At 34.9% G+C, this 22102-nt stretch overlaps 2 protein-coding genes across 4 annotated transcripts; both read left to right on the forward strand.

Moving 5' to 3' along the window:
• Positions 1-5104: 5104 nt before the first annotated feature.
• On the forward strand, positions 5105-14083 carry LOC114284791 (vesicle-associated membrane protein 714-like). Of its 3 annotated transcripts, none has more exons than XR_014345616.1 (5): positions 5172-5801; positions 10692-10882; positions 11581-11744; positions 12334-12572; positions 13174-14083. XR_014345616.1 is itself a non-coding variant. In XM_082897481.1 (4 exons), the coding sequence occupies exons 1-4, from the start codon at positions 5585-5587 to the stop codon at positions 12422-12424; spliced, it is 663 nt and encodes a 220-aa protein (XP_082753607.1). In that variant the 5' UTR covers positions 5105-5584; the 3' UTR covers positions 12425-12926. The 3 variants fall into 3 exon arrangements, 1 of the variants encoding a protein (XP_082753607.1); XR_014345617.1 differs by having other exon boundaries at positions 13178-14083; XM_082897481.1 differs by lacking the exon at positions 13174-14083 and having other exon boundaries at positions 5105-5801; positions 12334-12926.
• Positions 14084-17391: 3308 nt separating this feature from the next.
• LOC114284792 (capsanthin/capsorubin synthase, chromoplastic-like) lies at positions 17392-21490 on the forward strand. Its single transcript, XM_028227738.2, has one exon. It carries the CDS (start codon positions 19655-19657, stop codon positions 21134-21136), a length of 1482 nt encoding a protein of 493 aa, XP_028083539.2. The 5' UTR covers positions 17392-19654; the 3' UTR covers positions 21137-21490.
• Positions 21491-22102: the final 612 nt, after the last annotated feature.

A 22102-nucleotide genomic window follows, 5' to 3' on the forward strand; every position in this document is an offset into this window, starting at 1 on the left:
TATTGGGTTGAATTTGTATTTTTTTGACCATTAATTTTGTTTTCAAAAAATATTTAATGATCATGATTACTCCATTCAAGGTGGGTTTTTTTTCTTTTTAATTATTTTTTTATTTTTTAAATTTCAGTCCCTTGATCTAATTTCATGGTGTGTGTTCATCTGAGCAAACCAAATAGATAGTTGGAGTTATTTGATTTTTTATTTTATTTTTTATCAGTTGTTGTTCATAGTATTTCAGTGCACAATGTTAACTCATTAATATTCTTTAATATGATGTTTGGCTTCTATTAGGAATTAAATTGTTCAATCTATTTTTAGTTTACGATTTTCTTTTAAATTTAATATTATCATCTCTGTTTTTAGCAACGAATTTTATTTTCATTTATTAATCTCATCATTAGTTGCACCATGCCTTCAGGTATGTATTTAAAATATACTTATTTAAAATATAATTAAATAAATCATCAAAATAAATAAGTGTAACATATAGGTATGTATTGGTAAGGATGTATTTTTAGAATTGTTTAATAATTTATTAAAGTTAGATTCGACTTTCTGTTCCGAGATAGATTGATATGGCATTATACATCCGTGTATATATATGCTTATTAATTAGGTATTTTTGTGATTGTGAAAGTGAACGTGCACATCTACTAAAGCCATTGTTATTGTGGATTATTAGATTTTAATGTTTTGAATTTGGTGATGTAAACTTCAACATTAGAAACATGTGATGGTAACATGATGTGCGATGTAAACTGATGATTGAATGATTGTTGCATAATGTGAATGTTCACATTCACATATTACTGATTATTGTATGAGTTTTTGTGATTTTTACACGATTATTACATGGTGTGAAAGTTCACATTGGTGTGGTGATTATCACATCTTTAATCAATGTTAATATTTACATTTAGAAATAGTCATATTGTAACGTCCCAAAATAATTATAATAAACTAACTCCAAACACTAGTACAATGTGATATAAATAACTTAAGAAATTTTCACTAATCAGAGTTAATATACAAAAGGTGACACATGTGATATACATTCATAAATCATTCATCCTGAATCTATAGCATGTGTTACAAGAGGTAATAAGAAATGAAAGCTAAACAGAGATTTATATGCCCTAATAGCTTACATCTTTTCAAGACCATGCTTGGTTACAACAAAATGAGTTGTAAGCTTAATACAAATTAAGCCCCAGGCTTGTGAAAAGTAAATACAAAATAAACAAAAGTGAGCCTTTAGCTCCACAATCCTCCCAAGCTAAGTCCTTGGCGGAGGCATATCACCAGCACCTGAAAATATTTTTCTCAAGTAAGGTGAGCCAAAGCCCAGTAGAAACAATCTAACACAATATATGAATCTTAATAAAGATATAAGTATGATATGCATATACAATGCCCATGATAAAACTATTCATATTGTCACAAAATCATTATATGCCAAGTTTCGTGTCTCAAGCCATTTATATCTTAATTCATTGCATGACAATTCATTTCACCTCAATCCATGAGTCAAGCCCATTATTATTCAGACAACCTAACTGAGGCTACAACTTAGTGGTTCTCTAACCAATACAATCATTAAACAAACACTTCAAATTTACTATTTTACGGAAATTTCATCTGCGAGAATCAACACCCATGTATATATGCACGGTTTTCGAGACTTTTACTCTAGACACATAGGCCAACTTAATTCAATGAAATTCATCCCCTTTCTTCTCTCAAACATGGAGTACATCCATTTTCTCCTCTCAAACATCATACATATACAATATATTAAAAACACAGTCATATTCAATGACAACCGATAACAGATTAGTTTCAATTCACCTAATCCTCATGCAATGTCTACAATCATAGCTATCCTCCACCAATAGCCTAAAATAGATATTTCTAAACAGATATACAATCTCCAAAACAGATAAATTATCCAAATTTCCATAGATGAGAGCTAACAAGCATCCAGCTCTACCATTTATATAAACATCTATCCAATTTTACATTCCCAACACCAAGTCCATTATTTATACAAAATAATTATTTGAAACATTTTAGGGCAAAACTCCATTTTCTTCCAAATTCAATCCATGTATCAAAATCAACAAATTTAACACAACACAACCTCATATCTACACCCATAGCCATTTTTAATTTCTTCATTTGAAAACCCCTCTTTTGATTTAAACCAAAACCGTACGTTTGTCTAAAATCCTCCAAAACCCAACATTATTTACGCAATCAACAAATAACTAAGTTAAAAATCATAGGAGACTGTAGAAAGTTCCTACCTCAAAGTTAGAAGACAAGCAAAGCAAGGAGAATACTTCAAAGACGCCGAAACCAACTTCTGTTTGGATCAAAATGAAGCCCTCGAGATGCACTACTTTTTTAACAAAGCCATACGGATAGAGAAACCACTAGATCTAGGTAAAAAAGTATAGAAAATATAGGTTTTAGAGAGAGAAACTCAAGATCTAAGGTTTTGAAATGTTTTAGAGAGAGAAAGAGATGAAAAGGTGATGTAAAAGGAGGCTACTGCGAACTGATATACGCACAGTCCGCTCGAGTGCAAGAAGTGATGCTCGAGCATCAAACACAATAAGTTGTTTCGCTCGAGCGCAGAATGCACACTCCCACTAGTTTTGCAGACAATAGACCAATGTTCGAGCGCAAGAAAAACCGCTCAAGCTGAGCCCGCTTGAGCTCAAAAAGAACTACTTGAGCGTAGAATACAGTCTTCCAGTAGTTTTGTAGACTTGCAAAAGTACTGAGAGTTTGCAAAGCCCGCTCGAGCGCAAGAAATGCCACTCGAGTGGAGGAGTAAAAATCTGGGCAACAAAAGTTTGAAAACTAAGCAACTAACCAGTCTCAAACGTAACCACAACAACCCAATAGCCAAATTCAAATAAATACAAGGGAAGCAAGATAAGATCAACGATACAACACCATGAAACCCGAGTCTAGAATACAACAAGGGTCAGGCTCAAAACCGGAATCGCTATACATATAACTGTAAATAACAATGTGATATTTTGGTCACAATATATTGTGCATCTTAGTAATATAAATGTGAATGTTCGCATCAACATTCGCGAATGGTTATATGCACACAATAACAAACAATTACCAATAATGTGAATATTCACAGTGTCTCTATAATACCAAAATAACATGACAACATTAACCATGTATTACTCACAACAAATCACAATTAAAATTAATATTCACATTAAAAAATAGTCATACAACAATGTGAATGTTTACAGTGTATGGTTTTATGAGGGAATATTATTTAGAGCCATGATAGAGACCCCCTCCATTCACCACCCCCACAACCCCCACAGACACGTAGCGGGTGGTGATTGGAGGAGCAGGAAAAAAAGAAAAAAGAAAAAGAAAATGTAACCAATGAGAGAGAGGGGGGGTCAAAGGGAGTGGAGGGAAAAGGGGGCATGAAACATTTTTGTATTATTTACCAACATGCATTTGTAATATGAAAGTTCACATTAACATTTAGTGAGAGATTTTCAAGAGGTAGAATATTTATAGTTTTAGGAATGTGAGAGATTTTTTCTATGGAATAAATGAGAGATTTTCTCCATAGAATAAGGGAAATATTTACTTTATGGAATAAGGGAAAAATTTTATTCTTGAAATGTAAAGATTCTCCCTTAAATAAGGAGACATTTTCTCCATGGAATGAGTGATTGTTGTTATTATTTTTTTTATTGTGTATTAAGTTCAAAATGGAAACATGTACAAAAAGTTAGAAGGGTGATTTAGTCATATTATTCTAAACAGTACCTAATGGAATATTAAAAAAGAAAATGGGTTAAATGGAATATAACAATTAAAAAGGACTTTCTGAAAAATCACCCATAAATGAAACATGTGTAATTAGAAAATTTATTTGTTGGTCGAAGACTAAGGGCATCCATAATGGATGTGTTAAAAAATATGTGTTAAAGTGTGTTATATGACAAAAAGTGATAAAAGTGAGACCCAAAAATATGTGTTAAGAGTTTGTTAATTTAGTGAGTGAATGGTGATATAATGGATATGTTAAAGTGTGTTAAAGAATATATATATAAATATATAAACAGTTAGTAGCAGTTGGAGAGGAAGATGGCCGGACGGCCGGTCGGTCAACCGGTCAGACCCAATTTTTTTTTTTTTTTGTACTTGAGGGGTCCAGACGTCCGAGGAGACAACCGGTTGGATATCCAGCCGGACCACCCCACGACACTTCCCACGTCCCCCTCTCTCTCTTTCTCTTATTGGCTAAAATGCTAGTCACAGTTAACACACAAGTTAATAGTTGACACTAGCATCTGACACTAACGTTAGCAGCTTCATTGTATGAACAAAATGAACTTGACCAGCCAAAAATTTAACATCTAACACTAGCGAAGGATTAGCAGCTTCACTGTGGATGCTCTAAGGCCAAGTGTTGCTCTTACAACAATATTATTAGTGTATGACTATTTTGTTTACCAACCAATTATGATTGGCGATGGACCCAACAGTAAGCGGCCTAGCCAATTGTAATGTTGCCTCCGTTTGGGAAGTGGGTTAGTTTTTTGGCTTTTTGGCTTTTTTGGCTATTTTAGCCTGGGCTAAAAAGCTTGGTTTGTGAAGGACTTTTTGGCCTTTTGACTTTTTTGATTTTTTTTGTGAGAGAAGAGTATAATGATTATGGGTTGGATGTGATGTTTTGTTTTTTGTGGCTAAAATAGCCTATTTTGTCTTTTGTGGCTAAAATAGCCAAAAAGTCCACTTTAGTTCTTCCCAAACGGACCCTAAGTGATGTAGAGATGTTGGTTAATTTAGTTTTTTTTTTTAGTCAAATAAAATAAAATAAATTAAAAAATTAATAAAATAAAATATTATATTTGAATTATAATTTTTTATTTTTTTATAAAAATCAAAAAAATTAATTAAAATAGATTTTTTAATCAAATTTAAAATAATTAAAAAGTTAAAATGTCAATCTAACTTTTCAAATGAAGCCATTTATCTTCTTTTTTATAAGTAGATGAAGACATTTATCTTTAATTTTTAATTTATATTCGGAATCTTCCTAATTGACTAGTGAGCCAAGTTTATTTTTTGTGCGAAGAAGTTTTGGGTATTGTTGTCAACCATTGCACAAAAAATGAAAAGAATTTTATATACAGAAAAATATGGCTGAATTGAGAATTTTTATTTAAAAATACAGTGTTCATTAAAACGAGGTTTAATTATAAAAGCACAACCTAAAAATGTATTTTCTTAGAAAGAAAAAAGAAAAATTAGAAAGAAAACAGACGTAGCACCAAAACTCCATGTCCTCTGAGTCACCGTATCCAACTGCACTACCAAAACCACCGGGGACTTCCCGGTGACATCGCGGCTTCGCCGCCTTTACTCTCTCTCTCAACCTTCTTCTTCTTCTCCCTCTCTTCGATCACCTCGACACAACATCAAAAAACCCTAAAATTTCCATCTCCGAGAGTCCTCATCGACGATCGAAGTAGAGGAGAGAGAGAGAGAGAGAGAGAGAGAGAGAGTAATAGGAGTATTCGAAATGTCGATTCTCTATGCAGTGGTGGCGAGGGGTACCACGGTGCTGGCGGAGTTCAGCGCCGTCACGGGAAACACCGGCGCCGTCGCTCGCCGGATTCTCGAGAAGCTGCCGTCGGAGACCGATTCGAGGCTCTGTTTCTCTCAAGACCGATACATATTCCACATACTCAGATCCGACGGTCTCACCTTCCTATGCATGGCCAATGACTCCATTGGAAGTTCGTAATTCTCTCTCTCTCTCTCTCTCTCTCTCTCTCTCTCTCTATGTATATGTATTTAGATGCGTTTCTATATAGGTATATCTGGTTTTGAAGTCGATATTATGTTGATTCTCTTGAAATAAAGCTAGGTTTATTCAGAATTGATTTTAAGGTTTTGATGTGATTTTGTAATTCAGTTTTTTGTCAATGTTATTGAATTTATGTTCCTTTTACTCGAGAATACTTGGGAAGTCCAATGTTTTATTATGTAGCTTCAAGAATTCTGTAGTCTTCTCAAATCTTGTTCTCATTGTGGTTTGGTCTGATCGTTTATGCTGTGTTTGGTTGCGGATTTGATAAGAGATTTGGCAAGTGAAAAGAAAAAGAAAAAAAGTAAAGGTAGTTGAAATGTAAATAAAATATATCTACATTTCACCTAGTTTAACATATTTTTCTTTTCCCTTCCAAGCCCGAGTTAAAGGAGGAGAGTTGTGTGTTAGTTAGCCGACAGCCAACACGTAAAAAAGCCGCTCAGATCCGTTATGACAATGAATCCTTCTTTGAATTGTTTAAATGCTAGGTCTTTCCCCTCAAGTGACGCATTGCGCTTACCTCCGGGTATTTCAAAAAGTGAGTAAGGGGCACCGCATCGACGCCTGGGTGCGGTGAAAAATGGGCAAATGTTTCGGTATTTTTCTGGACGAGCGCGGATAAAGAAGTTAGTCCAAGACTATAGGTTTAGGGTAGCCACCTGGAATATAAGAACCCTAACTGGTAAGACGATGGAGTTGGTAGATGTTTTGATTAGGAGGAGAGTTAGTACAGCTTGCGTACAAGAAACTAAGTGGACGGGTGAGAAAATTAGGGAAATTGAGGATACCGATTTTAAACTGTATTATAGTGGTAAAGATAGACGCATGAATGGGGTAGAAATCTTAATTGCCAAGGGTCTTGTGGAGAATGTAGTGGCGGTCATTAAGAAAGGGGATAGGATTATGTTAATTAAATTAGTTATTGGAGGGAATATAGTGAACGTTGTTAGTGCATACGCCCCTCCAGTAGGATTAGATGATCAAACAAAGAGGGATTTTGGGGAGCAAATGGATGCGATCTTAAAGGAGATACCCGTAGGAGAGAACCTGGTTATAGGTGGAGATTTTAATGACCATGTAGGGATAGATAAACTAGGCTATGAAATGGTGCATGGTGGATACGGCTTTGGTGACAGAAATGAGGTTGGAGAGAGTATCTTAGATTTTGCGTTGGTTTATGACCTGGTGGTAGCTAATAGTAGCATTTGATAACCTTTAAGAGTAGGTCAGTTAAGAGCCAAATAGATTACTCTTAGTGAGAAAAGTGGATTGCCTAAAATGCAATGATTGTAAGGTGATTCCTGGAAAGAGCCTGACCTCTCAACATAGGATTTTGGTACTAGATTTATGTTTTAGAGGGCAATACCAAGCTAGGAAGGATGGTGGGCGTCGTAGGACGAAATGATAGAACCTAAAAAGGGATAAATTAGAAATATTTAAGAATAGAATGAATAAGGAAGGTACTTGGGACTTGGAAGATGATGCTAACACTATGTGGAACTCGATGGCTAATATTATGAGAAGAATCTCAAGTGAAGTGCTTGGAGAGTCGAAAGGAACGGGACCCAGCTCTAGGGAAACTTAGTGGTGGAGGGAAGAGGTTCAAGTGGTAGTTAAGGCAAAAAAAGAGTGCTTTAAAAAGTAGCAAAAGGATAAAACTGAGGAAAACCTTAAGAACTATAGATTGGCTAATAAGGAGGTCAAGAAAGTAGTGAGAGAGGCTAAGTTGAAAGCTTATGATGACCTATACACTAAACTAGATAGTAAAGAGGGAGAGAAGAGGGTATACAAACTTGCTAAGATACGGGAGAGGAAAACGAGATTTTAATCAAAGTTAAGTGCATCAAGAGTGAGGATTCTAAGGTATTGGTGAGGGATGAAGAGATTAAGGAAAGATAGAAGAACTATTTTGAGAAACTATTATATGAGGAACATGGAGGTACGGCAATAGGGGAAGAAATAGCCAGGAATACGATAAACCAAGACTACAGGTTCTATCGTAGGATTAGGAACTTTGAAGTGGAGATTGCACTTAAGAAGATGAAATCAAATAAGGTTTTAGGACCAGATGACATCCCTATTGAAGCTTGGAAGTGTTTGGATAAAAAAGGGGTTGCTTGGTTGACTAGATTGTTTAGCAAAATTTTGTTGATTAGGAACATGCCAGATGAGTGGAGGAAGAACATTTTAGTGCCAATCTATAAGAATAAAGGAGATGTCCAGAATTGCAACAACTATAGAGGAATCAAGCTAATGTATCATATAATGAAAGTGTAGGAGAGAGTGATAGAACATCGATTGCGAAATATAACAGAGGTGTCAGAGAATTAATTTGGGCTATGCCTGGCAGGTCAGCAATGGAAGCGATCTATCTTTTGAGGAGAGTAATAGAAAAGTATAGAGAAAAGAAAAGAGACATTCATATGGTGTTTATCGACTTTAAGAAAGTATATGATAGAGTGCCTCGGGATATAATATGGTGGGTGTTATCGAAGAAAGAGATGACAAAAGGTTACATTGATGTGATTAGGGACATGTATAAAGGGGTGGTGACCACTATTGGATCGCCTGTTGAAGAGACAAATAAATTTCCTATCACTGTAGGATTACACAAAGGATCTACCTTAAGTCCTTATCTTTTTGCTTTAGTTATGGATGAGTTGACGAGAAATATTCAGGATTACGTGCCATGGTGTATGTTTTTTGCAAATGATATAGTGTTAGTGGATGAGACTAGAGAAAGAGTTAATACAAAGTTGGAGATTTGGAGAAAAACTCTTGAATCTAAAGGATTCCGGATAAGCAGAACTAAGACAGAGTACATGGAGTGTAAGTTTAGTAACAGTAACAATGAAAGCAGAGGAGAAGTGAAGATTGAGAACCAAGAATTGCCTAATAGTGAACATTTTCGTTATATAGGGTCGATTATCACAACAGCGGGGGAGATTGATGCAGATGTGACCCATAGGATTAAGGCGGGAAAGTGTAAGTGGAAAAGTGCGTTTGGGGTACTGTGCGATAAACGAATACCCACTAAACTTAAAAGTAAGTTCTATAGAACGGTTATTAGACCAGCGATGTTGTATGGGACGGAGTGTTAGGCAACCAAGAAACAACATGTAGATAAGATGACTGTAGCTGAGATGAGACTGCTAAGGTGGATCTGTGGCAAGATTAGACAAGACAGAATTAGAAATGAGTGTATTCGAGAATGGGTAGGAGTAGCACGATAGAAGATAAGTTGAGAGAGAATCGATTGAGATGGTTTGGTCATATTCAACGGAAACCAACAGAGGCAGTAGTGAAGAGATACGATGCTATAATGGTAGATGGAAGTGTTAGGGGACGGGGTAAGGCCTAGATTAACATTGGTTAGCGTTGTAAATAGAGATATGGATTTACTTAATTTGACTAACGAAATGGCCTTTGATAGGACTGCATGGAGAAGAAGGATTCATGTAGCCGACCCCATTTGATGAGACTTAAGGTTTGGTTTGGTTTGGTTTCCAAATCCCTTCTTAAATCCCCTAACTAAAAATAGATTTATCAAAAAAAAAAAAAATCCCCTAACCAAAAACAGTATTAAAGAAGTTCCATGGACTATTTAAGTTTAGAAAACTTGAGGTGAGGAATTTCCTGCATTTGGTTGACCCAAAGCTAAGAACAAGATCGGAAGCACAACTTCTCATTCAAAGCATGAAAGTGGTTCGGTCACTTAGGTAGTGTTTGGTTCATTGGAATGAACCGGAATAGAATGATCATTCCATCAAAATATTCATTCCCACATTTTGTTAGATTAAAAATATAATGGCAAATGCATTACAAATGAAATTATCTTTCACTATGTGAAGGGAATGATCATTCCATAACAAAAGGTTGGGGGTTGCTCGAAATCTGTCAGATATGAGCCCTTCTTTCTCTATTCAATCCATGGCCTACCTCAATACATCTATGTCACAATGGCTGATCTTTTGAGTGAGGGAAGCTAGGGCATTTTGGTCGATGCAGGATCAGTTAGTGACTGTCTCTTCTAAATGGTGGTTTTTAAGTTTTGAGCAGCGTCTTCAAAACTATGTGGAGATGGAGAACTTGGCTATGATAGGAAGATCCAGTTGATTTGCAATACAATAAGTTGCCACCTTCCAACTACTTTACTCTTAAAATTCATAAAATATGGAATAATGAACAAAAAGAAAGAGTATTACATAAGATTGTTTTCATTCCTATATGTAAAAACTAAGAAGCACTGATATAGACACAGGATACGGATGTGATATGATATGGACATGTGCTCATGAAAATTTAAAAATAAATTAGGGCAAGACACAATAAGGACATGCCAACATAAAATACATGGAAATAATGATTATTTCTGTTTTTCTGTATGATAAATACATTTATCTTTTTTTTTTTATTATATTAAAATAGTAAAAAGTCATTTTTTCACATTGTACACAATGGAAGAGAAGCATTAAAAAAAGTCATAATATCTATTTTAGAAAGTTCTATTCATGAAAAAATTTAAGTTTTGGATTTAAGAATTCCTAAAGTTAAAAAGTCTACAAAGATTATCCTATTGAAGATAAAGTTGAGATGCTATGATGGTTTGGTCATGTACAATGAAGATTATCCTCCTATTTTGCCTTTTTAATCCATGCTTTGTAAGGTTTATTCTATGTCATATTTTCTCAATTTTCAGTACTATTTCTACTTTTACCTTTGGTTATGAGTAGGCTGACAATCAATTTTTTCTCTGATTTGCTGTTCTGGTTATTGTCCATGAGCTGACAATGTGTTGGTCGGTGCTGTGGTCCAGGGAGAGTCCCTTTTTCATACTTAAAGGATATTCACATGAGGTTCATGAAAAACTATGGCAGAGTGGCTTCTTATGCTCCTGCTTACTCAATGAATGACGAATTTTCGAGGGTCTTGCACCAGCAAATGGAATTTTTCTCCAGTAACCCTAGTGCAGATACTCTCAATCGTGTAAGGGGCGAAGTTAATGAGGCAAGTGTGTAGAGTACTGTAACTTTCTTATGTAATTTTGACTGTGCTTTTTGTTTTCCTTTAATTTTAATGTCATTTTTTTTCTTCTTATGTTGCCATGAGAGAATGCATGCATTAACTGACCAAAATACTTATGGCGAAGTTCCCAACTCCAAATGCTTCAACCAAGCAAACAAACAAACAAACAAACAAACATTCTATATGATGGTACTCCTAGTCCTTTCTCATGTTTCTTTCCGTAGTCATTTGGATCTTATGTTAGTTAATTCTCTATTGGTATTATGTTTGGGCTTTATAGAATTATGATCTTGGGACTCTTGAAAAAAATGATGTTCTGTCTGTACCTTTGTTGAGTATGTTAATACTTTCAATTGTAAAACTGCGACTTAATTGTGTGCACTTCTTAGCTATTTGGTTTGGTTTCTGGACAAGTTCTTCGAAATGCATTTTCTTAAAATGGTGAACTACGTTGAACAAAATGTTTGCTGGTTGTCTTGGTACTTTTGATTTCATCTCCTCTTTTTTCCTCATGGTTTTGATGGTCTAAGATTATGGAAAGATTGTAACCAACCATTACTAAATTTCTTTCTTTTAAGACTTAACTTTATTATAATTTTTAATTTTTTAATTTGTTTCCTTTTATGCAGTCACAGTCATTATGATTGTTTTATGCTCACAACTGGTATAACAATATACAGGTCCGCACTATCATGGTGGACAATATAGAGAAGATACTGGAAAGGGGTGACCGGATTGAGCTTCTTGTTGACAAAACAGCAACAATGCAAGACAGTGCTTTTCATTTTAAGAAACAGTCTAGGCGCCTCAGCCGTGCTCTTTGGATGAAAAATGTCAAGCTGTTGTTAGTACTGGTCCCTTGCTATTAAGTTAGACCTTTTTTTTCCCTAAACAGTGTTACATGGCCAAATTAGACATTTGGATTCTTTAATCTTTTTATAATGTTTGATGAAGAAAAACACCACCTTTGATAGTAAAGAAATTTTTCTAGCTTCTTGCATGGATTTGAGATAGAAATCCTTCCATTTAATTTCAAGTAAATTCCTACGTAATGACAACATATTATGCCATAATGTTGCACACTATTGACTATACAATATATTTAAATGTTCAAGATGTGTCCACATACTCATACCAAAGTTTTGGATATATGCATATATATTCTTTTATCCTAACATGCAATAGGTTTTTGGGAGGTTCAACACTTAGGCACACACCCTGGTCTGATACTCATACCAGAATTAAACAAAATATGTAATGAAGTGGATAATCATCTTAAGCCCAACGAAAATAAAAAGGGAAAACAAAGAGGCCAATCATTGTGAAAGTAGAGAAGGCACTATGATGGGCATGGGAGAAGGCACCCTGCTCTGACATGTCCTTGAGTTTTTCTTATTTCATGCACATAAACTTGTGTTTTTGTCTTATGACAGGGCCTTGTCGACATGCTTGATTGTTGTGCTTCTGTACATAATAATTGCTGCTTCTTGTGGAGGAATCACTCTACCATCCTGCAGATCATAATGTCCAGCTTTGTAACTTTCAATTTCTGCTGAGTACATATGCACATGATTTCAGAAATGACGCGCGTCACATTACACTTGAAGAGTGCCTTAGCTGTTTCATGGTTCAGATTTCCAAGGAGTGTTTGGAACTATATTCTCTCTCAAAGGTAGCGCAAATTATTCCGTTGATTCTTGCATTTTGTTTCATTCGATGTGTGCTTATCGCGGGGAGCTTGATGAATAGTTATGATATTATTGCTGATCATCTCTGTATTTTGTAGGAACTATGGTTTTCTTCTTTGTATTTTATTGGTTATTGTCAATGCTCCGATTATGCTTTCTGTAATTTCACATCATAAGTTTCTAGATATAAGAGCCTAGTGAGTACAACAAATTTCATTTCAATTTGTTGTCAATTCAAAATCTGTTCCATTTGTGACCAACTATCATGCATAGTCAGATGTGCCAGTGCTCATGAAACCTTCCACTGATTAAATAATTTGATATACCCTTTTTATTTATTTGTTGCTTATCCTTTCTAGTTAAATAATTTGATCAATAATAGTATCTCAAAATCCCTAATGTTATGAGTTTATAATCTACATGCCACTGATTATTTCCAAACAGTGAATCAAATTTTATTTTATTCTTTTGAATTTTTGAATCAATTTGGGTGGAGATTGTGTCGGCTAATTCAAATTTGATTCCAATGCAGCAAACTAGAGCTAATGCATTACTGTCAATCTTTGCTTTCTTTTTTTTTGGTAGGTAGGTAGCAGTACTGTCAATCTGTTCTTTTAGCAAGGAAAATAATGAAAAGAAAAAGCCTTGCTGCTTTAGTTATCCTGAAGGTAAGACCGTAATTAGTGTTTTTGGGGACCAAAAAGATCTAGCTTTATAGACTTTGATGAATCACCACCCTTTTGATCTGAGTGGCACTTGGCTGGTTGTCAACCTTGATGTCAGGATATGCTAAATCCATTTTCTTACTAACTGCTAAAATAATAATATCAAACCAAATCGAACTAAGTAGGGTCGACTAACTGTTAGGATAATAATGATGAAGGAAAAAGTAACGACTTGGATTTAGATTTGATGGATGAAGAAATTAAGGTTGGGTTATGATTTATGGACTTGAAATGAAGGAATTTGACACTATTTATTCAAGGAGAATAACTCAAATTTATATTTGGCAGTTTAGTTATGGATTTAATAATTGAATTTTGAGAACTTTGTAAAAGTAGTAAACAATGTTAAATTTGATAGTTTAGTTGTGGATAGGTGTGAACATGGTACGGATTGGTCCGGATTGGAGTAAAATCAGGACCAATCCGTTATTTACTGTTCCTGAAAAATTAAAATCAATCCAATTCGTTTAAATTGTAGAATCAATCCGAACCAATCCGTTTAAATATGAATCGGATCGGTTTAGGACCACGGATTCACATAATTAAATAACAAAATATATATGGAACATTTTAATTTCTAAAAAATATAAACATAGTATCAAACACAACAAACAAAAGCAATAAACCTGAATACACATTACACAAAGCAGAGTTCTCCTAAAACTGGATACACATTACACAAAGTAGAGTTCTTCTTTGTATTAAAACTAAACATAGTATCAAACAAAAGTAATAAGAAAACAGGTTTTAGACAAACAAAAGTAACAAAACATAAGTAAAAGCAACAAACAAATAAAAGCATAGCAGCAACAGCAACAAACAAAAGCACAACAGCAGCAGTAGTAGCAAATTTCACATCACAGCAAGCCAAATCACTTTCCAACAACAATGTTGACATTGGTTAGAGCTGAAAAAAAAAAAATTAATTTCAGTTTAAAGTAAAAAATAACACAATACATGAATGTAATTTAAATGATAAATTGAATATTGAAATTCTATTACCTCTTTCTGTATCCTCCAAATCTGCAAAGTTTTCTTCCATCTCAAGTGGCAATGGCGAAGCATGCAACCAATCTTGTGTACAAATTAAACTTTCAACAAGCTTTGGAGTAAGAGAACTACGAAACTGATCAAGGATACGACCTCCTGTGCTGAAAGTAGACTCGGAAGCAACAGTAGAGACATGAATGGCCAAAATATCCCTTGCAACTTGAGAAAGAACTTTATATCTTGAAGAATTTGTCTTCCACCAACTTAAGATGTCAAAGTTTGCAACTTTCTTTTCACAAGATTCTTCCAAATACCTATCTACTTCTGATTTGCCTCCATCACCTTCTTCTTCCTCCAAAAGCTTTTGAAATTTTGTCATAAGAGACACTTGGTGCTCACTTGCACCAATGTTTATCTGATCAACAATGTCTACCTCATGAACTATTTCATTGGAAGATGAAGCAATTGTCTCGAACTATTTATACTCATCAAAAATATTATTCAAAGTCTCTCTTACTTTTTGAGTGAGCTCACTCACCATGGCAGGTTGATAAACTTCAAAATTACAAAACCTCACATACTTCAACTTATAACGAGGATCTAACACAACAGCAATCAATAACATCATATTCATTTTTTCAATTTTTCCCTAATACTTATCAAATTTAATCTTTATTTTTATTATCATGGCTTTTAAAGAAGGATCTAAACTCTTTCCCCATTCAGTTGAGGCACTTTCTATAGCACAAACTTCATTGAAGTACAAGTTGGAAGTAACATACAAAGAACCAGACAAGCGAACAGTTGCATCATAAAACTTTTGCAAAAAATGTGTAAAAACACGAGCATCTTCCCAATCTTGAGTAGTGGGAGGTCCATGATTAAGTTCTAGTTTGAAATGTGGGTCCTCATCCTCTAATCTCTCAAATATTTTTTGAAACTTTGTTACAACATCTAGCATTAGATATGTGGAATTCCACTTAGTTTGAACATCTAGATACAACAAGCTTTTACATGTTACCCTCTCTGTTTCAACACATGTCCTGCAAAATTACTCTTGTTGTGGAGCACTCCTTACATACTTCACCGCATCACGAATTCGAGTTATTGAATCTTTTATTTCACTTAACCCATCCTTCACAATTAAATTAATTATATGGGCACAACAACTCATATGCAAGTACTCACCCCTTAAAATCAAAGAGTCACTGTTTTTAGAAAACTTTCTTTTCACATATGCAATTGCTGCATCATTTGCACTTGCATTATCCACATTGATTGTACATAGTTTCTCTAATCAACAAAACATGATTCCACTGCCTTATTAATTGCCTCCCCTTTGTGACTAGAAATCACGCTAAAGTTGGGAATTCTTTTTTGCCAATTCCAGTCTTTATCAATAAAGTGGGCTATTAGGCACATGTATGAAACATTTTGTAGAGATGTCCATGAACCCGTAGTGAGACAAAGTCTATAGTTTGATTTCTTCAACAAATTTTTCAGTTTTTTCTTCTCACTAGAATATAAATCCACAATATCCCTTGCCACTGTAAAGTGTGAAAACTTCTTGAAATTAGGTTGCATCATACTACAAAATTGATGGCATCCTTCACGCTCTACAAACCTAAATGGCAACTCATCAGTGATTACCATTTTAACAAGTGAATCCTTACATGCTTGTTGATCAAATTTCCAAACACCAAGATTTTTTTCACCTTCTGTTACAGATTGAAAAGCCAAAGTCTTTTGTTTTTTTTTATTTTCTTTATTGTGAGGGGACTGAGGACAGTTTGCAATATGTTTTCTCAAAGTGCTAGTTCCATTTGCACTAATCCAAGCATAAAAAGCTTACAATGGTTATATTTAACACTTGCAGCAGTCTTACTCCCTTCTTTAAAAACTTTGGTAAAATGTTCCCAAACTTTAGAATATTGTTGAGCTTTTGGCTTAGGAGGACGGGGGCCTACCTTTGAACTAGAAGGAGTTTCAGGCTGAGGATCATGCTCTGGCTCAGACTGAGACTGAAAGAGGTCGATGACATCATTTGTCTCTCCAGTACTTGACATCTATCAAACAAGAAAAAGAAATGCATCCCAAAAAAAATACGATTAATGTTATTAGATAAAATAAAAAATAAAAACAGAAATCAAAAACCAAAGAAAAAGATCAATAAAGACTTTTTACTTACATTTACCGAATCCATTGACGAAAAGATGAACAAAGATGAAATGGACAATCAATTTAAGAGTGTATACTTCACTGAATATCTCCGATCTAAGATTAAATCCACCGATTTGGCATGAAATCTACAAAAAAATAACAAAGTGTTAGAGAGAGAGAGAGAGAGAGAGCTTACTGAGTCTGAGATGAAATCCACAAATATAGAGAGAGAGAGAGAGAGAGCTTACTGAATCTAAGAAGAAGCTAAAAAAATAAATAAATAGAATGTCACTGAGAGAAAGAGAGAGAGAAAGGTCACCGAGAGATAAAGAAAGAGACCAAGCCACGATCTGAGCTCACCGATCTGATCTGAGATGGATTATTTGAGATGAAATCACAAGAATAGAGAGAGAACTCAGTCTGAGAAAAAGAAGAGAGAAAAAGAGTTGACTGCATCTGAGAATAGGAACAAACCGACAAAAACAGTGACCGAGAGAGAGAGAGCTCATCAAGAGGGAGACAAGCCGTGATCTGAGCTCACTGATCTGATCTGAGATGGATTATCTGAGATAAAATCACAAGACTACAGAGAGAACTCAATTTGAAAAAGAGAAGAGAGAGAGTACCGAAAGAGAGATAAGAGCGTGAGAAACAGTGAGTGGCGTGTGATATGTTGAATTAGGGTTTAGCTTTTATATGAAACAAGAAATGATATTATGTGAGAGGGTATATATTATAAATATAGACTATTTGTATACGGTCCTGATCGGTTCCAATCCGAAACCGATCTGTGGCCTATAGATTTTTAAATTTTCAATCTAGAACTAAATCACGGATTCAAAAAATCAATCCAAACTTACCGGATTGGATTGGACCAGATTGGATTACGAATTATATGGATTCCTTACTCAGCCCTAGGTGTGGAATTGAAATAACAAGGTAAAAGTAATTATATGGAACGATTTGGCACTATTTATTCAAGGATAATAATTCAAGTTTTGATTTGATAGTTTAGTTTTAGATTTAAATATTAAATTTGAGAGCTTTGTCAAGATGAATTGAAAATAACAATATAAAAGTGGTTCTAATCTTAATAAAATATTTTCCCCTCTATCTATAATTTACTTCCCCCTTAGTTTTCAATCAAATCATAATATAGTTTAATCTGTCATATTTTTATAAAAATTTAATCACAAATTCACTCTTTTTGAAATTTATCCCTTCAAATGGAGCTCAAAATACTTCGTTGGATGATTAAATTGAAAAAATGGAAATTATTGGAGAAAAAGGGGAAATGAGGTTGCATGTTTGGTAGCTTCCAAGGTCTCTCTTTTCAAATAGTGTCAAAGCAAAGTATAGTCCCAAATTTCTGTCTCTCTCATAAATGGAGAGAGAGAGTAGAAGTGGAAGCAATGCCTCGCCGCCCCAAAAAAATATTCAGTGGATGCGTATGTTGTTGATAAAAGAGATGCAAGCACTTGGGGCCCACATGCCTAACTCAAATAATTTAAGGGCCAGGTTTCTCTAACCTTCTCTCCTGTTCCAGATCGGATTGGAATATATTGTTAGGTCTGTGGATCCCCATTACAGTTTTGTTTCAATAATTCAAATCATACAATGTGTAGAGGTCATCGAGTATTTTATCATTGTGAAAAATCACGTTGATCGGATATCGATAGTTAATTGATCCGCCAGATTTCTATCAACGGTAAATATAATTTTCAAAATAAATTGTTAAAAAAATCTGATCCGATCAAATAGTTATCGATATTCGTTCAACGTGATTTTTTATAAAAATAAAGTATTCGACGAACCCTATACATTAACAGTTCGAATTATCAAAAAAAGATCCGTAATGAGTCTCATAAACTCAACAACACTATTTGATTCACAAAATAAATTGAAAATTAGTCTGACTCATAATTTAAAATATAGTTAATTTCTTTCCATTGCTTCTCATCAGCATCATTGTGCTTGTTTGGGGCATATTTGTAGTTCCTTGGGATTGGTAAATTGGCATCTAGTGACTATGGTGTAACGATAACATGGGATAGGCCAATCTTGATCTGGGATAGTCCTTCCATTCGATTATATTATCTCAATTCGAATAATTCAATTTAATTATGAAAAATTCGATAAAACATTTTCCGAAATTGAATGTAGTTTATTTGGCTATCCGATTCGAAAATTTGATGCGATTCGATTCATCATGATACTCTATAGTTTTATTTAAATTTTACTTTCTTTTTATTATTATTATTATTATTATTATTATATTTTTATCGTTGTTGTCCATTAGTTTTTTTTTTTTTTGGTGAATAAAAAATTTTGGGTGAATAATTGTCCATTAGTTTTAAAATGTAATATACAAATTAACATATAAAAATTTGATCAAATTGATAATTTTGATATGACAATAATCATAATCGGACTTTGAATTGGATCATATATTTATTAATGGATCAAGTTATTCAAATTGAATGTGGATTCAATTTCATCCATTGACAGGTTTAACATGGGTTAGTGAGGTATTGGTGGAGGGCTCCTACCACCATCTTGGACATAAGTTATTTGATCCTCCTCGGATAATGTTTACTCTAATCTAAACACCTTTTCTTTTCTTTTCTTTGTCTTTTAAATTTTAAAATAATTAATTTATCTTTTAATGTTTATAGGGATGATTATTTTTTGTAATCAATTTTACGTCTGTAATATTGTTATTGTGAGTACCTTGTGTACATAGGATGGGACTAGTGGGGTGTCCCATCATCTAGAGACAATTAGTTCACCTTGGACGGTCACTAGACCCACCAGCCTATCTTTTCATGTACCCACCTACAAGCCAGCAACTCAAACAAACTGGTCAGTTTGTCTCTTCGATGAATAAAATAATAGGATCCACTATGCTATGCTATTCTTTTTTAAATTTAGATTGGAACTATGCTACCTTTTTATTTTAGTTTATTTTTGAGATTTTTTTTGGTGAACATTGTGTATCTCTTTCCTGTTAGGCCATTTTAAATTTGCACCAAAACAGGTTGGATGAAGAGAGCATCCTTTCCTTGCTACTGCATTTTGATTCCTCTCTGTCTCTATCTCCCAAATATTTCCTCCATTTACAACCCCCTATCTCTCTCTCTCTCCCTCTCTCTCCATCCCAACAATCCCCACCCCATCTGATTCTCTCTTTAATGGGAACTCTTCTTAGGCTACCTTCACCTCCTATTCTCATCACTTCCCAAAGGTCTAATTTATCATTTACACCACTTCTCCATCCAAATACCAAAACTCTACCAAGAAAATTTCATCACAGAATCCATTGTGGCAAGCATGGTAACTTCCTAGACTTGAAACCCATATCAAAACCGGAATCTCTGGACTTTGATCTCTCATGGGTTGATCCCTCTACTCGCTCTCGCTTTGACGTGATCATCATCGGAACTGGTCCTGCCGGACTTTGCCTTGCAGAGCAGGTGGCCTGCCACGGAATTAAAGTATGTTGTGTTGATCCTTCGCCGCTTTCTATGTGGCCTAACAATTATGGTGTGTGGGTTGATGAGTTTGAGAGCTCAGGACTTGAAGATTGTCTTGACAAGACTTGGCCTATGGCTTGTGTCCATATCAATGATCACAGGACAAAGTATTTGGACCGGGCCTACGGTAGGGTCAGCAGGAAAGAACTGAAAATGAAGTTGTTGGAGGGTTGTGTGTCAAATAATGTGAAATTTCACCAGGCCAAGGTTTGGAAAGCAGAGCACAAAGAGTTTGAGTCCTCGGTTGTTTGCAGTGATGGGAATGAGCTAAAGGCGAGTTTGATTGTTGATGCTAGCGGATTTGCTAGCACTTTCATAGAATATGACAAGCCAAGAAACCATGGTTATCAGATTGCTCATGGGATTCTAGCTGAAGTGGATTGTCACCCTTTTGATTTGGACAAGATGTTATTAATGGATTGGAGAGACTCTCATCTGGGTAATGAACCGGATATACGTGCTAGGAACTCAACATTGCCAACTTTCTTGTATGCCATGCCATTTGATTCAAACTTGGTATTCTTGGAAGAAACTTCACTTGTTAGCAGGCCCGTGTTGTCGTACATGGAGGTGAAAAAGAGGATGGTAGCGAGGTTGAGGCACTTGGGCATCAAAGTAAAGAGCGTGATTGAAGAAGAGAAGTGTTTGATCCCCATGGGAGGGCCTTTGCCCCGGATCCCTCAGAGCGTGATGGGGATCGGAGGCACAGCAGGGATCGTCCACCCATCAACCGGGTACATGGTGGCTCGAACCCTGGCTTTGGCCCCGGTCCTAGCTGATGTCATCGCAGAGTGCCTCGGCTCAACAAGAATGATCAGAGGGAAGCCACTTTGTCATAGGGTGTGGAATGGGTTGTGGCCTTTTGAGAAGAGGTGTGTGCGGGAATACTACTCTTTTGGGATGGAGACTTTGTTGAAGCTTGATTTGAATGGGACTAGGAGGTTCTTTGATGCTTTTTTTGATTTGGATCCTCACTATTGGCATGGATTTCTCTCTTCAAGATTGTCTCTTGGTGAGCTTGCTATGCTGAGTTTGTCTCTGTTTGGACGTGCCTCTAACCCATCCAGGTTTGATATTGTTACAAAATGTCCTGCTCCTTTGGTTAAAATGATGGGTAATTTAGCTCTTGAGACCATTTAATTTTGGAAGGTCTCACAACATGTTTTTTGAATATGTGGTTGTACAATCTGAAAAGAAAAATATTGGCTTACTTTGGAAATTTGCTCTAGTCTCTAAGATTAAGGGGAATTACAAATAGGTGGGAAATTGGGCAAATATTTACAAATTCATGGATGTACAAGTCACGCGTAAGTGAGAGTTGTGTTTCACATGCACCAAGTATAGAACACAATTTTCACTTATAGTGATACAAGCCTACTTGTACACTTTCATGAATTTGTAATTATTTTTTATATTCCCGACTAGTTTATTGTATGTTGGTGTTGATTGCAGGGATTGTTCTGGTTTAATATAGACTTTTATTTTTGTTTTTTATTTTTTATGAGCACTGGTTTAATACAGACTAGAAGGCCAAGCTTAAAAATTTCTTCATTCCAGTGGTCACTTTTGTAATCCTAATAATAACCTATGATCATGTTTGATTCACAAGATTAATAGTGAAGTATTAATAATCCTATTAAATTAGTGTGGTATTCACTATCTAATTGGATTAATATCCATTAGATTAATAATCTCACCCCTACCCCATTACTAATAATCCTACAAATTTGTTGGATTAATTATCCATTGGATTAATAATCCTAAACCAAAATATTAAAACAAACATAGGATAATTGGGCCCACGAATTAATAATTTCAATCCCATACTCTAATCCACCCAATCAAACATGCCATATAGGTTACAATTGTTTACGAAAATGCTACTATTCACGTTTCTAATGTAAGAAAGTTATAAGTTTTTCTATGAAAGTTGAGAATAGTAATTTTTTATTTTTTTATAAAAAAATTGAACAAATTACACTTTTTATAGTCCTCATACTTTAGCTTTTGTTTCATTTTGGCCCATGCAATTTCAATTGGCTCGATTTTTATTCTGAATTTATAATTTTGTCTCAATTTGATTCAATTGATTACAATTTTTAATGT

This window comes from Camellia sinensis, chromosome 12 (genome assembly GCF_055761805.1).
Source record: "Camellia sinensis isolate YWXY chromosome 12, ASM5576180v1, whole genome shotgun sequence".
NCBI classification, from domain to species: domain Eukaryota; kingdom Viridiplantae; phylum Streptophyta; class Magnoliopsida; order Ericales; family Theaceae; genus Camellia; species Camellia sinensis.

Excerpts from the sequence above, each read along its gene's own strand:
- LOC114284791 (XM_082897481.1), top strand. The coding sequence starts at position 5,585 with ATGTCGATTCTCTATGCAGTGGTGGCGAGGGGTACCACGGTGCTGGCG. Across the intron at positions 5,802-10,691 it reads GGCCAATGACTCCATTGGAA|GGAGAGTCCCTTTTTCATAC; the intron begins GTTCGTAATTCT and ends GCTGTGGTCCAG. Across the intron at positions 11,745-12,333 it reads ATGAAAAATGTCAAGCTGTT|GGCCTTGTCGACATGCTTGA; the intron begins GTTAGTACTGGT and ends GTCTTATGACAG.
- LOC114284792 (XM_028227738.2), top strand. The coding sequence starts at position 19,655 with ATGGGAACTCTTCTTAGGCTACCTTCACCTCCTATTCTCATCACTTCC.